At 40.2% G+C, this 16260-nt stretch overlaps 1 protein-coding gene across 4 annotated transcripts in view; it reads right to left on the bottom strand.

The window, feature by feature from the left end:
• Nucleotides 1-16260, bottom strand: part of MEGF10 (multiple EGF like domains 10) — an 85574-nt gene that overhangs the window by 33452 nt on the left and 35862 nt on the right. For all 4 annotated transcript variants that reach the window (XM_085566322.1, XM_021551837.3, XM_085566324.1 and 1 more), the window contains exons 6-11: nucleotides 11994-12240; nucleotides 11370-11490; nucleotides 9337-9473; nucleotides 6795-7007; nucleotides 1291-1465; nucleotides 355-475 (exon numbers count right to left, since the gene is read on the bottom strand). In XM_085566322.1, the coding sequence (XP_085422448.1) occupies nucleotides 355-475; nucleotides 1291-1465; nucleotides 6795-7007; nucleotides 9337-9473; nucleotides 11370-11490; nucleotides 11994-12240 (1014 nt within the window). The remainder of the gene's footprint in view (nucleotides 1-354; nucleotides 476-1290; nucleotides 1466-6794; nucleotides 7008-9336; nucleotides 9474-11369; nucleotides 11491-11993; nucleotides 12241-16260) is intronic.

The raw sequence follows: 16260 nt of genomic DNA on the forward strand, positions 1-16260 counted from the left end.
TAACACACTGCTTATAGTCAACATACGGGTTATGATTAATTAAAAACAAATTATTAAAAGTTAATGAAAACCACTAATTTAAAAAAAATAATAGAAAAGTTATGTAATTCCAAACAAACTGTTCTGGGATTCTGTATGATTTTGATTAGGAATGCTGACATCAGATAAAGGATGCTCCTGACAGAGCAGAGAACATGTTTTCTTCCCTGAGAACATATTTTCCTTGTTTTCACCTCCCAGAGCAGCAAAAGCATCAAGTGTCTGCTCCTCATTAAGTTTCCTTTTCTCTACTTCAGAAACCTAATTTCATTTCATGGTTACAGGGAAATAAAATCCATCTGAGGAGATACTTACCTACTTTGCAGGCACAAGAGCCATCCACAGGTGAACAGGTGGCCCCGTTTTTGCAGCTGCACACGCTGGAGCAGTTCACTCCATATGTCCCAGGGAGACAAGGGGTGCCACAAGATGCACCCTGAATTATAAAAAGAAATAAGAGTCTAAAAAACATCTGAGGAGGCTCAGACAACACAACTGACTCAAATGATACAAAAGCCAGAAAAAATACAACCCATGCATGTCCTAGGCTGTCACTAAATTAATTTAGGAGAGAGGGATGTCTTCATGCCTTTGAAGCATTTTTAAGTATTTTTAAGTAAGTATTGGTTTTCTAGGATTTGTTCTGAGAGCTCAGGTCACATAGCACCTGGTTAGATGAGGTGGATCAGTGGACAGGAATAAAGAAGCTCTTTATGAAGTCAAAACACAGTTAAGAAAGCAGACTAATGGTTAATTATATGTGTATGTAAAATAATTTTAAGAGCTAATTTGGCTGACGTTTTCAGTTATTACTTTCACAAGAACAGTCATACTGTAAAATGTTAGATTAGCATCCAAAGCACATGTAACAGCAAATGTGTGTAAAAGTTGAAGAATAATCTGTCCTGAAGTATAAAAAGAAGTGTCTTTGGCTGGAGTTTCTGTGGATGGTGCGTGAGGAGTTGATGACTGAAACCCATCATTCCTCCCTTTAAACCTCATCAGCACGTCCTCATTCTTACCAACATCTTATAAAGCAAGTAACTCCTCCTTCTACAAATGCCTTCATTTTAGCAGTGAGAACCCATCAGAAATGTTGCTTTTTCAGGGTCTTGCAGCACAAGCAGTGCTACCCAAACACCCTCACTTCCCTTTTACCACGGCGGAAAAAGGACAAGGTGGCACCCTGAAGAATTTGTTGCACAAGTGGGGCCAAAAACTGTGAAACTGTGAAAGTGAGACCTCTTTTACCTTAAATCCAGGGGCACAGGTGCACTTCCCAGTGACGCTGTCACAGTCAGCCCCGTTCTGGCAGCTGCAGATCTGCTGACACGACTCCCCGTAGAAGCCTGGGGAACACGTCTCGTTGCAGTACAGCCCAGACCAGCCTGGCTTGCAGGAGCATTCCCCAGACATGGGGTGACAGCTGCCACGGGTGGGGGATAAAAGGTTAAACATGGCATAAATATTATTTTCCTTACACAAGACCAAAAAAAAAAAAACAAAAACAAAAACAAAACCAACAAAAAAAGCAACAAAACCAACCAAACAAAAAACCACCAACACCAAAAACAAAAACAAAAAAACTAAACAAAAAAAGCAAAAAAGCCCTCAAAAAACCCCAACCAAAAAACAAATTAAAACCCCTAAACAACCCCCTCAAAAAAACCCTCCAAAAACTCAAACAAACAAACCAACCCAAAAAAACACCCAAAACTCTCCCCATTGCAGATGGGTTGTGTGAAGGGCCTTGCATGAGATGACTTTACTTCCCCCAACATAATTTGGTATATTTATACAAAATAATGCTCCAATTACGATAAGAAATGTAAAATTATACAACATACAGACATCTTGGGAGGACATGGAAAGAAATGAAAGGGTATAATTTTTCTCTATTTGAACAGAAACCTTGCTGAAACACAATTTTTGCCATAGGACAGATATCCACGGATACAAATACTAAGACGATGAAACCATTAAATTCCCCAACATTTGTTATTAGATTCCTGCTCTACCAGGATGATTTTCACAACCCTGCAGAAGCTCAGCAGCATATTGTCTGAGAAACATGATAAAAGAAAAATAGCATGGCACCCAACAGGAAATAACAACACAGCACCCACCAGCGAAGCGAGAACATTCTCTTCATTAAATTAGTTTGGAAGAGGACAACTGGAATCTTTCAGGGAATGGTACAAAACCATCAGCACTGGGCAGAAGCCAGCTATAGCATGGGAGCAGTGACCTTTTGGGGAGTATCCCCCCTCTCTGCTGGCCATACCTGGTGGCAGAGCAGCTGCCTCTATACCTGGAACAGCAGTTTCATTGAAGGGCCACGCAGGCAGCTGCTGCCTCGTAACAAATGGACATCATCAGCTGTGCAAGGATATATAGGCTGGGAGAGGGGACACAATGGGGTGCTCTGTAGCACTCTGGCAGACAAAGCATTTGCTTAATTCTCACCAAAGGAAAGTCTTAGTATCCAAATCCAATATATTTACAATGGGAAGACTGTTTGGAGATATTTGCCTCCCACTGATTGAAGTGAAGCTCCTTTAAGAGTGCTGGAAGGACAAAAAAAAAAAAAAACAAACAAAAACCTTCCTCCAGACAAATTAAATGACCCATGACAAGAGCCTGGTTTTGCAAGACTTCCTGACTTTGTATATGGGGGTGTATTGGAAACTGAGTATTTTTATGAACATTTGAAAGTCTGAAAAAATTCCTGCTGCACTTTCAGGTGCTGTAACATTACAACAGCAATCTTTGAAAGAGCTGCAGCGTAACATAGGAACACAACATTATTTATAAATGCTTTTGGACTTGAGGGCTTTTCTTGTCCAAGTAAGAGTTTAAAATTGCTGAAAACAACCATTGCTAATCAGGGAGGCAGGGATTGTGAAAGCTGGAACATCACTATGTATTCTGCTTTCTGCATATTTAATGCACATGCTGCGGCACCATAAAAATTCATGGGTCTTCAAGAGATTAAAATACTGTCAAAACCTTTGACGGTGTTGACATAAAGTGAGAGGAAAGGCCTTCTCATACAGAAATGGTTCAAAACTCATGGTGTTCATACTGAACAGCCCTGTTTATTTGTTAGTTATGTGCATACCGGCCATGGAACAATATGAACTGGACCTATTCTCATATAAAACACAGGCAAAATTATGAAGACACATAATGCAGCAAGATAATCAGGTCTGTCTCCTGTCCTAAAGTCCTGTAGGACCACTGAGTTCTCATCAGTGGAAGAACACAGAGAAGGGAAAATTAAAAAAAAAAAAAACAAACAATCCACAACTAGATAGTCGTTAGTGTAAGAACCAGAATATATTCATAACATAAATTCAGTAGCGCTGGCACTTTATGACAAAAATCCCAGCGTTCACAGAATCCTGTAAATTCCTGATTGGAAGTGTGTTTGCTGTTGGGCTTGTTCTTTTTTTTTTTTTTCCCCTTCCAGGAGAGGGGGAGCCACACACATGAGGAAGCACTGGATATGAGGCAGAGGCATTGATATTCTGTGCCCCACAGTGAGTGCCACTGAGGCACCCTTGCCCTCAGTATTGATTGACGCCAAAATTAGTATTCTGTGATTTGTAATTAGATGTAGGAACACAAAGCACTTATGCAGGTTTTTGATGGGTTCTCACGCAGTTCTCTTAATTGGCAATAATGTTTAAATATTAAGGTAGGGATATAAAGAGATGCTGAGAGATATTGGCAGTATATCCTCTTTTATTTCTGGTTGTCTGTTCACACTTGCTGGAAATGCAACCCTGCTCTGTACAGAGACAAAAAAAAATTACTGTGGGGAGTTCATATGATGTATTTGAAGGACTTAGGTGAAAATAATGGTTTTTATATGCTTCATTTGCATGTTTTGCTTTTAGAGTATCCAACCAAGTTCTTTAGCATGCTAAAAAAACATAAATATGAATAAATACAAAATTTTCATTAAAAGCTCTTGCATCTGTACATAAAGGCTAATTAGAAAAATGGAAAATTAAAAGGCCCTAATCTTTATTTTAAAAACAGAGCCAAACTACATGAACCAAACATGAATTCCACCAAACTGCAAACAATCCTACGCAGGTATCTCAGAAAGTGCATGAGACAAGGGAAAAAAAACCCTCTACTGCTCATGTCATGAATAAATCTTAATTGCAGGCTGAACTGCACCAAGGCTGTTGGTACAAGAAGGTTTTTACCTGTTGCTGTCCTCTGGGCCCCCCAAACAGGTTAAAATCTCTCAAGGATAGCTATTTTTATGCTCTACAAAGGATTTAATAAATGCTGCTGGTACAACCAAGAGCAAGGAAGGGCTTGCCTTTCATCTCCAGGAGCTGCCATCAACCAACAGCAGCAGCAAAATTCCTACAGCTTAGCCTACCCAAAATGCAAATAATGAATTGTTGTCAGAGCTGTTTTGATGCAATTTTTGTCAATCATAAAACAGTAATAAAAAACAAAGAATGTGCATTTTTCAACTACATATGTGGAGAAGTAGGTGAAGAAAACTAGTAAAAACATACTTGTATTCTGGAACTTATGTAACACTTTCTTTAGAGCAGTATTTTTTGGAGCTAAGTATTTTTTTTAGATTAACCTTTAGTTTATTTCTGTATCAATTAATACTAATAACCTCTAGCTCTAAGCCTTCCAACAGCTCCTCTTTGATGATATCTAAGCCAGTGATCACACCCAGATGAAAAAAGCTGTCATGGTACCAAGGGCCCCCAAAACAGAACCCTAGACCTACAGACACACAAAGATTATTTGCAGACATCAAGAAGCGAGGACAACCAGACACAACTGGCTTCTAAGAAGATTCTCAAAAGACTCTCAAAAGCCTCAAGTGCCCACAGAGAGTTTTGTCTTCTACATCATCACCCTGATTCCTGCTATTTATGGTCTTGGGCATATCCTGACCCAAGGGTAAGGAGCTTACATATATGCAAAATTCACTTGTGAAGCAATGAAGATATTTGTTTTTCTCACACATCATGCTCTGGCAAACATGCTCCAGCACCTTCAGGGCTGTTAGGTGCCTTTGGATTTGTCATTCATGGGGGGTTAAATGTCCAAAAAAAAAAAAATGAGCCAAATGTTGTTATTTACTTGTGAACATTTGTGATGTGATTTGACCATGAGCTGTCTCTTCCAGTGGTATAAATGAAGGAGCAGCTGTGTGGAACATGAATCAGAAGTAATCCCTGTAATATTAGAAATGGTATACAGTGCAATGCATTCCTGTCAAACCAGCCTGCTGCAACAGTCTGCAGACAGATTTTCTGTAGGGAAGTAGTTAACCATAAATCATAACACAATAGTGTTTGGTGTGCTAGCCTAATTTGAGAGATGGAGGGCCCTGCATTATAGTGCCTGAACACACTGTGCCCAAATAATAAATTGCTTGATTTTACATCAAAATAACTGTATTTTTTTCAAGGTATTTCAGGCAAATGGGATGAGCAGAAGTGCAAGTACACAACTGTAAAATTATATGACTGGAAGAGGAAAAGAATTCAGGTTGTTGTCACACAGTTTGTCAACAAACCTAATTATTTTGTATTTTGTTGGACAACTCCAACAAAACACAAAATAATTTTTCACAAAGAATTAACCAAGTAGCTATTTCCGTGCATGGATTTAACATCACTGCTAAATTCTGTTGACAGGTTTTTATTTTGTCTATGAGAAAAAGTGCCTCTTTTATTCATGCAGAGCAGCATTCTAGGTGACACTCAGTAGTTCCTGTAAATTCCCCTCACAGCTACTTTCAACAGCAAAAATTTAGATTGTGCTCACACCCCTTCTCCAAGGTACTGTTATTAGTAATGCAATTAAGTGTAAGTGAATGCACAATGACCACAGTATCTAATCAGAAGAACTATTTTGTAACAAGAGAAAGCTGTCCATAATTGTTCCATAAATATGCTGGCTCGCCTCAACTGACATCTGACATCTCTCCCTCACAGCTGAAACTCTGTCTGCAAATAACTACTTTTTATATTTTCATAACAATATGCTCAAATGCTGACAAAATCCACAAAAACTCAAAAAACAGGGCTCATCATTTCCTGAATAAGGAGATACGTGAAAAAGCTAAGCTAGTGGGAAAACTATTTTAATTTAATTTCCAGGGATTGGATTCTACCTGCTCACTTGAAAAAGCACTTAAATGACAAAAAATGTACTTTTCAAACCCAGATTTACAATAGGTAGAGCCTTTGAAATTTTGTACTAAAATAAGTCACCCACGGAAATTCTTATATAAGGAGAGAGACTGAGAGAAATGTCCAAGCTTCTCATGCCCTAATCAGAAGACTTTACACATCCATTGATTTCAATTCAGTTATTTCTCATCTACATTAACCCAGAGTATGTAAGGGGCAGCCCATGTGCACTGACTTCATGCAGTCACAGTGAACAATATAATGATTTATTCAGGTGGCAAGCATAATAAAGGTCACACTTTGTCTTTATATTTATTTTATGGGTTAGAGACCAAACACAGCCATTATTATGATCAAATATGCTTGCAAGTAAAATTCAAAGCATCATTTGGGTTGGTATCTTCTTTCTCATTACAGTCAGAGAATACCAAATACTTACAAGTCTTCAGCTACTTCAGTCTGCATGAAAGTATTAGAAAAATCAGGAAATACCCCTTTTCAGGTTATATTTGGATTTCTGTGTTCTAGTTACAAAAAACAAAGCAGGGTAGAGGGGGCAAAGCCTACCTCCAGGTGTTGGGCATGTGGCAGGGACACTTTTTATCACACTTGAGGCCATAAATTCCCTCGGGGCAGAGCCTGGTTTCGCAGTGCTGCCCAGTGAACCCTGGCTCACAGAGGCAGGCACCACTGATGTGGTAGCACTTCCCACCATTCACACACTTGCAGGTCTCTGCACAAAGCAGCCCGTAGCTCCCCACTGGGCACTCATCCTGGCACCTATGAGGTTAAAAAAAAAACAAACAAACTAATAAACAAACAAAAAATTGTTATATTTCCCATAAATTACAATTTCTGGAGATTTAAAGGAAACCTGGTTTATGAAGAATGTCTTCTATTGGTCAAAAATGCCATTTAAATAAGAGCAGAAATCTGTGTAACTTGGAAAAACATTCAGGAGATCAGACTCCTTCTTTTCATCTCATTTTTCTGACAGATGAAAATGAAACTCAGCAAAGATTTGAGTTTAACCCACAGGGTTAAAGTAGCAATGATTTGTGTTGCTGCTTAAGGAAAATATATCTAATGAAAGGAGACTTCACCAAACTTTTCCTCTCTCCTTCACAGAGTTTTGAGAACATAGACACTTTAGTCAACAGATTCATTTCCTTAACTTTTCATAGCTGTAACACATTGTTTAACCTGAAGATCAGTCTGTATCTTTAACCTGAGTACTAGAAAATAAAGTTTCACTATCCTCCTTCTCAAATTTGCAAGCCATTAACTGATGATTTTCTGGATAGCAATTTCATTTGGCTATGTCTTGTGAGTTTGATGTTTTCAGCTTTGCCTTTCCTGTGTTCTAAATAGGAATTGTTAAATTCTGAATACCAGTCAAGTTACAGGTTGTAAAAAAATACTAATTTATAATATAACACATTATTAATGGTTTTATCTCTCTTTATTTCTTCCTTTTTTTAAAAATTCTTTTATTTTTCTTATAGATTTGGCTTTTTTTGTTTTGGTTTGTTTTCAGGTATGACTAGTGGTTCATTACATGAGAATTTCAAAGACACATGATACAAGGCACTGCAAAATGTGACAGAAATTAGCAAAGTCGTCTGACTGAAGTAAAATGGATAGACATGTTTGTTTCATGCTTCTACAGTATTTTTCTCAATCTGATGCTGATACTCAAAAGTTTCAAGGTATTTGTAACTCTGTCCTAACCTTTTATCAATAAAATCTTTTCTCCCGAGGTGTAGCATAGTAGTAGACCTAACAGCACAATAATAGAGCTAATTACCAATGTTTCCTGATGAAGTTATACAAATAAAGCTGTGAAAGAATTTTCCTCAAATCACAACCAGGAACCCCAGCCAAACCAGAAAAAAATTAACATTTAATATTTTTTTTTTCATTTAACTTGTGAAAAACATATCTTTGGAGGTGGTGTACATGGGCTACCTCAGATAGTGCACCCACAGTTCTCTGACATGAAACATGGACCACGTCTACAACCTTGCCACTGACTCCTTCCTGCTCTTGAACCATCTTGACAAATGAAAGAATTGAAAATGCAGCCTCTTTTGCAGGAAAAGAAAAAGGCTCAGACCTGCCAAAGTGATCAAAATGCTGCAAACTGTAACTCATTTCAGATGAAAGTGAGATTTAAATTATTACAATATGAAAAATTTAATTACTTTTAAAAACACCAATGCAGGGCAGTGTGTAGACACTTGTGTGGTCACTCCTTTGATTTTCCCTGGAGCCCCTCTCCAAGTCTGCCTAAATGCATCTGCCACCTTATGCACTGTTTCTTCAGACACAAATATAACTTTGGCATGCAAATGGTGCTGGCCTAATTATTTCTCTTCTTCTTGAGGACTTTTTCCACATTATGTCTGGCAGAACACTTCCCACATCCTGTGAACACTGGTGTGGGCAGTGCACATAGTTACAATACCCACAGCTGCTGGCAGGGATCCCCTGGACTGACCCCAGTCATCAGACTGCTGCTGACTCCTGAAAATGAGTTGTGTGCTGCTTAAAGCATGCAAGAAAATGTTCTTTCATCGCTTTCCACTGCCTTCAGAAGTGATGTTTCAATCCACTACCTTTCCCATCTGCCAAAGTAGACTGACAGCCATCAGAAAATGAAATGTTTCATTCCATTTGAGCAGAGCATTTTTAGGAGACAGCTCCCCAGCCTGCAGACTTTGAAGAGAGATTGAATGAGCCTCCCTTGCTGCAGTGAGTGCCAGACATCTGCACAAACCCACGAGCCTCCCTCCTCAGCCCTCCAGCACAGCCCAGGCTGCACCATTCTGCATGACACTTGAAAGGAGGGAGGCTCACAAGAAGTGCCAGAGCACATCAGGGAAACTGTGAAACCCAGCAGTTCCTTCACAGCAAGTGTTCTTGCACATGGACTTGCAGCTTGCCACCCCCCATCAGCTGAGTGACACGCCAACATTTCATCATCAAAATCAGCACTTTTGATCATATCTCAGATACTTCCACTGCTCCTTCTACCAGCTTCTGAAGTTCCTCTGCTGTAGCAGAGCCCTCCAGGCTCAGCAGCCTGGCAGGAATGGGTTTTCCTTACCGTTCCCCTGTGTAGCCAGGGCTGCAGTGGCAGTGGCCCGTCGCCGAGTCGCAGGTGCCTCCGTTGTGGCACTGGCACTCCTGGGAGCAGTTCTTCCCATAGCGACCCTCAGGACAAGGCTGACCACAGACCATGCCCTGGCAGTGCAGAAGAGAAGTCTTAGAGTTGGGACTGCAGCTTGAATGGACAAGGAAGAAATGAGGGAAGATCAAGGACATCTCGTATTACTCTCCCAGTGCTGATCTTGGAAATGCCAAACCCTTCTCCAGCTTTAAACGTGGGGCATGTTCCAGCACTGGAGGAATAATCTTCTAGGATTTGCGTGTTGGAGGTAAAACACTAATGAAAAACACTCTCTCTAAGCACCTGTGAAAACACTTGTAGAAGACTTACTGATGTCAAGCTCTTCTCAATTTATTCAAGCTCTTCCCAGTTTATTTACCAGGAGTACTATATATCAATATACCCAGGAATGCCCTCCAGTGAATAGAGGTGTAAGAATCAGCAGCTGCTCTAATGCCCCAATTATTCTACTTTATGGTAAGTTGGGTTTTTGGGTTGTGGTTTTTGGTTTTTTTTTTTTTTTTTTTTGATGAATGAAAAAGCTGTTTGCAATTTCACTTAAAGCAGCACATCCTAATAAGTAGCATGATTGCTCGTTTCAATGGGTTTTGAATTTCTGCACTGCCTTTTACATCTTTGGAATTAATTGCACCTGGGTGGTGAGGGAAACATCAGAACCTAAGACTTTTAAGAAGCCATTTCAAGAAAAAGGTATTTACCGGTATTTAATCAGACAAAAGATATCCAGGTATTTAATCTAATATAAGACACTGCAGAATTTGCACCTGGCTACCTTAAACCTCCGTTACAGGAAAAGCGAAAAAAGAAGGTTACACTGACAAAATACAAAACTAAAAGTTCTAAAATGAAATCTTATATTTAAATAATTACTTGGAATGGAAAACTAGACAAAGGTCTGAATAGTCATGCATTAGTTAACGTACATACTAGTATAAAGTTTTCCTCACTGCTTCATGTGCTCTATCTCATTTTTAGTAGCTATGTTTAGGCAGATAAAGGGAGTCAAGAATTTCAGCAAACATCTGTGTTCCATGACCAACAATTTTGCTCTTCTAGCATGAAATGCAACAAAAAGTAAAAATGGCCATATTCCAAGCTAGGTAGTCAGGTGTACTACACAACCTCACAACCAGAGATTGTATTTTATAGCATGCTCTCTAGTTGGTGAAAAACTGGCCTTTGCCACAGGTTATTCTCAGTATCATATAATCACAAGGTAATTAAATGATCAGTAAATGTGAATTTTCACACAAAAGAAACATTTAAATGGAAAATACTATTAAATGCTCATGATCAATATTATCAGCAAATGTATTTGAAGAATTTATTTGGACTTTTATCACCTTCCAACTGCATTATTTGCCAACTCAGAGCAGGAAGCCTGATAGCAAGGGAAGGTAATTTGCAGCTCCAAGGTCAGGCTTTAATTCACTATCCTCTGATAAAATGGAAGGAAGCCTAAAGGTAATGTCAAAGATCTGATGTCCCATCTCCTCCCCAACAGTGAACACACTAGGCAAAGTGTTGACTTTTTTCCATGCATACTAGACATACAAAAACAGGTACATACCCCACTATTAATAAACACAATGGTGTCATCTCCTTACAGTATCAACCTACATGCAGAAATCAGTGACTCCCGGGCAAGACCTAAAGGATATTGCCTTGTCAAAGCACAACTCATGTCTTTTGCTTCCCAGAATCTGATACAGTTAAAAAGGCAGCGCAGAACTGGAGCATTTTCAGCAACAGATGGTTTCGCAAGCATTTTATTTCAGTCCCTTATGCTAAAATATGTTTCTCATTACTCCTGGCTACAAGCAGACCACATTTGCTATCCTCATTTTCCTCATTTGCTACCCTAGTTTTTTTGGGGTTTTTTTTCTTTTCGAGATGTAAAAATATGGAAGTTTGTGGGGGGTTGTGGGGGTTTTCAGTATTTTTTTTACCATCCATCCCGGCGGGCAGGAGCACTCCCCGGTGATGTGGTGACAGACGCCTCCGTTCTGGCACGGGCACCTCTCCTCGCACTGCGGGCCGTGCTTCCCGGGGGGACACAGGTCCTCACAGCTGTGCACAGGGTGGGGACAGCACAGACATCCATTACCACAGGCCCCAGCTTTGTTTCCAGCGCTCTCATCATCAGCTCTTCCAGCCACAGGCGTGGAGCACAGAGCAGTGCGACACAGAGAGATGCGCCCTGAGCATTGTGCAGCATCCACACAACAGATCTAAGGAAACAGGGGCCTGGCATTCTAGGAATTACTCCTCCCCAAGGCATCTCCTTACAGGCAGTTTGGCGCTCACTCACTGCTGCTGACACAGCTCTGGAATGACCAAGGCCAAACAGCTCCATGTTTCAATGCCATGTCCCAAACCTGATGGCCACGAAGAACCCTCTGCTTCTCCTTGTGCATTTTTACCTCTCTGGGTCAAGGCTTTTTTTCTCTTGGCCACACATCCAAACGCACCCCACAACACGGAGTTGCCCACACCTGCTAGCTCAGAATGGAAGTCCATCTAAACTCTTCAAAAACCATCCACCCCCAAAAATCAACACAGGCAGTGCTTACAAGGCGCCGGTGTATCCGGGGGGACACCTGCACTCGCCGGTGACGTGGTCACAGGTGGCTTTGTTCTGGCACTGGCACTTCTGGTGGCAGTCGTTGCCGTAGGAGCCGGGGTCGCAGCGCTCCTCGCAGCGCCAGCCCTTGAAGCCCGCGGAGCAGTGGCAGGCGCCGGTGATGGGGTTGCACAGGGCCCCGTTCTTGCACTGGCAGCGGCTGCTGCAGTGGGGTCCCCAGTGGTCGCTGTCGCACGCTGGACGGGAGAGAAATTTATAGAGGAGTTTTTGTGGTTGCACCATGGGAGGTGCCGCGAGTCGGCCGTGCAGCAGCAAGGAAGAAGTTATGAAATGGAAATGGTTACTCCTCCTCGGTCCTTACGGATTGTGGCAGGCAGATCAGACTTCATTTATGTGATTTATGAAATTGATTCTTCTCGAGAAAAGCCAACATTTTAAAACGCAAGGCTGAAAACTGAACGTGAGTTCAAATAGCTTAATTCTCAAAACTCTTCACTCTAACTCTCCACCATCAAACCATGAGTTTCCCTTTACAGAGGGAAGTCTTACTAACTTAAAAAAATATAGTCTAAATCCACCAACAACTCTCTGAATCCCACAAAGCTTGGTCAGTGCAGACTTATGATTTTGAGCAAATCAAAGAATTCCTACTTGTTCACATAATTGCAAATATTTCCTTTACAACCTTGCAATAATACTGATAGGGCAAAAGAAAACACATGAAGCACTTCACAAGCAATAGGAAATTAACAACTACGTGGTTAAACTTCATCTGGATGTTACAAATTTGGTTATTCAATGCGTCTATTCAAATCCATCTTTTCTTGTCTGCCGCAATGCATCCCATTAAAGCCCTATAAGCAAACCATTCAGAGGGTATTTCAGCATCAAAAGGAGAACTCAATGTTAAGGAAGAAATTTTATCCTAAGAAACACAGGAGTTCTGTAAAGAGCCAGAAGATTAGGGTCACCTGGAGTTCAACAGGAATGCGTTAATCATATGGTCAAATGATCTGATTTTATTTTTATGTTCTGTTGATAACAGCAGCACAATGGGAAAGCCTCAATTGCAGCAACTGTGAGCCCAGGCTCTCCTCTTGGAGACTGACAACCATTGTTCTCCCAGTCTTCTCCCGGGGCAAAAAAGCCAGGAAGAGAACAGCCACACTTTCCTAGACTAATGCAAAGTAATTCAAGAATGCTCCTCAGGGTAGGAATTATTCAGCTGTAAGAGCTGTTCACCCAGGCTACACAAATAAAAAGGAATTAGGGTCTTTTCAAGAATCTACTCCTTAAGGTTGGGGGTTTTTTTTCCCCCCCAGTATAGGTCACTAGAACATGCATTCATAAATGGAGATACTGTGAGCACTTACACACAATAAAACAGAGAGCAACAGAAAGTAGTGTTATATATTACAAACACCCAGCAGTGCTGCTGGTCTGTAAGAACAACTGCCCATCTTATCACTGGCCTCTGTTTTTAAAGATGTGTGGGTTTTGTTATGGACAAACAACAGGCCTACAACAGTTCTGTAATGCACTGCTGCCTACAGCACACTGCATCTCTCAAATTGCCTTTTGCCATGATAACTTTAAACATTTTCAACATGTCTGCATGGAGTAGAATGTGTAATCCTCTTGCTCAACCAGTCAGGAAACTAGCTAGTTTGGGTATAAAAAAATACATGTGTGTCTGTCAAGATGCCTGAGACAGTCATGTGTTCTATCACGACAGAACAGAAACCCCTAATTTATATATATATATATATACATATATATATTTAATACATTAGTCTGCATTCAGATGAAAGACTTTTTTTCAGAAAAATTTCAATTTTCGCCATTCCTCATGGAAATATTAATTAATTAATAAATCAAACAACTAATAATAATTTAAAAACAAAACAAAAAAGACAAAGAAAAACCACCAAAAAACCAAAAAACCAAAGCAAAACAAGAAAAAAAAAAAAAAAAAAAAAGAAAACACCCTCCAAAAAGCCCTGTTCAGACATATCAACAGGAGAATTCAGACTGATTCTGATTTCCACAGTGTTCCATTGTTCCAGTGCAGAGCTCAGGCAAGGATGGAGGCAGCCAAAATATGCCCTTGCTACAAAGATGGAAATAGTAAGAGATTTATTCTTCGTTGGTAAGTGACAGGTTGTGCTCTTTTACCAGCTGCTGGGAACGGGGTATTTGGTGCACAGCAACATTCCTGCAACTTCTTGAAGACCCAGGGCAACGAGTCTGAGAGCCACAGGGCCCAGAAACTGCTCCTACCAAGCATCTGCTACTGCATCCAGCACCCAGCCACATTTGGGCAGGATGCACTGCCCAGTGTATTACCATTAATTAGTTTCCTGGCATGACCTTCTCATTATGTTTGCAGGAAATCATTAAAATAAAAGCACATCCTATGGCTGCAAACACCCAGCCTCAGGACCATTCTCATAGCAATGATCAGATGAATAACAAATATTGACTTTGCAATCTTTCATTACATTCCAGTGGTGGCCCCAGCACAGTGCAGTTTTGCCACAGCCTTCACACAAGGTCTATCACCAGCCTTCCATCCACCTGTGACTTATGGGCAGAACTGTGGAGAAATGTGCAGGATTAAGGGGGAAAAATAATAATACTGAACAAGATGGACAAATAATGTATTTTACCTCTATTTCCCCTGACTGATCATCAATAAAATTCTCCATAGGAAATCAGAGTGATTTATCAGAAACGGATGCTCATTTACTGCTAGAAAAGAAGGCAAAGGGTAGAAATATTTCCTGTGGTGAGTTTGGATTACTTTTACACAATTACTACATCAGACTATATCTAGAAAGCTGGGCTGGAAGTCCCACACATCTGCTAATTTGGTGGAATGGGATATTCTTGGGGCTGATGACTACTGCCACGTTACAGAGTGTCAGCAGGAGTTTAATGAGAAGAGCTGTACTCCCTGCACCCCGGTCACAACCACACATGGACAGGACACACACCACAAGCAGGCACCTTCAAAATACTCATACACCGATTTTCTGAACAGATCCAGAGCTGTTATACCATCTCTCTCAGCACAAGGGGTAAAGGGAGTAATGCATAGAGACAAGAGAATGTTCAGAATTATTTCAGCACAAGGATGGTGCATCCCAGCCCAAATCACTCCTGCAAAGTCTGAACAGCTCAGAGGTGCCAAACCCAGCCAGAAAACCAGTATTAATTTTCTGTGCTGATCCTAGAGAACTGGCTTATTGTTTTTCTGTCTTATACAGAACACCTTCTTTATAAAAGGCCCTTGTGGCCTTTCACACGTTATATTCACCATCCCTTTTTTTTATGCTTTAAACAGAAGAATTAGTTAGTCTCCCTGTCAGCTTTTGTATCAGATCACAGGGTCCTTTCTGCCTTCACCTTATGCTGTAGGGGAAAAACAAAATACACATAAACACCAATTTTAACACTGTGTAATTAATGTCACATCTTCTTATAATATTTTCCTTTTATTATTATTTATCTGGGAGTATGTTTCTTGTCACCACAGTATGCACTGTGCACATCACACAATGCCATACACAGAGGAAGGAGAACTTTGCTCTCTGCTTTATTGAGCAAAAGCAGCAATTCACCTTTGGAATAAGAGCACTGCATTGCATAAATTCTGTTTAACATGAGCATTATGGTAAGAATATCTAAGACTGTGCAGGTCTACCATGATAAAAATTCTTGCTGACACTGAGGACCAAATGACTCGAGAAACAGGGAGAAGCTTAAGAATACAATAATAAAAAAAACACCTTTGAGAAGAAACTGAAACCTGTGAGAGAAACTCCTACCAAATTGAGGCCTTTTGTAGCATCTTTGAAGATGTGAAGTTCTCTTGTATAGCATAAGATTTCCTTGTAAAATAATTGTAATGCTCATTGTCATAGTGCTGGGCTATATGTGGTTTAATGCAAATGGTTTTTGTGATTTACAAACTGGGGTAGTTGAAGCCCCAATATTTTAATATCTTTCTTAAAATTATTTTTTCTAACAATCTGAAACACATGAGTATAATTTGGCAACTACTTTATTGTTCTTTATAAACAAAAAACACTTTTACCTAAATATGGTTATATGCTTGTAAGGGTTTTCCTGCTTTTTTAAAATGTTGATTTCATTATATGGTAACAACAAAAAAATTGCAAACAAGTCCCAGTTTATTCCTGATAAACCCACCTTGATCACCTAAGACTCTACACTCCTCTGAAGGCTGATCT

This window comes from Lonchura striata, chromosome Z (genome assembly GCF_050655825.1).
Source record: "Lonchura striata isolate lonStrDom1 chromosome Z, ASM5065582v1, whole genome shotgun sequence".
NCBI lineage: Eukaryota > Metazoa > Chordata > Aves > Passeriformes > Estrildidae > Lonchura > Lonchura striata.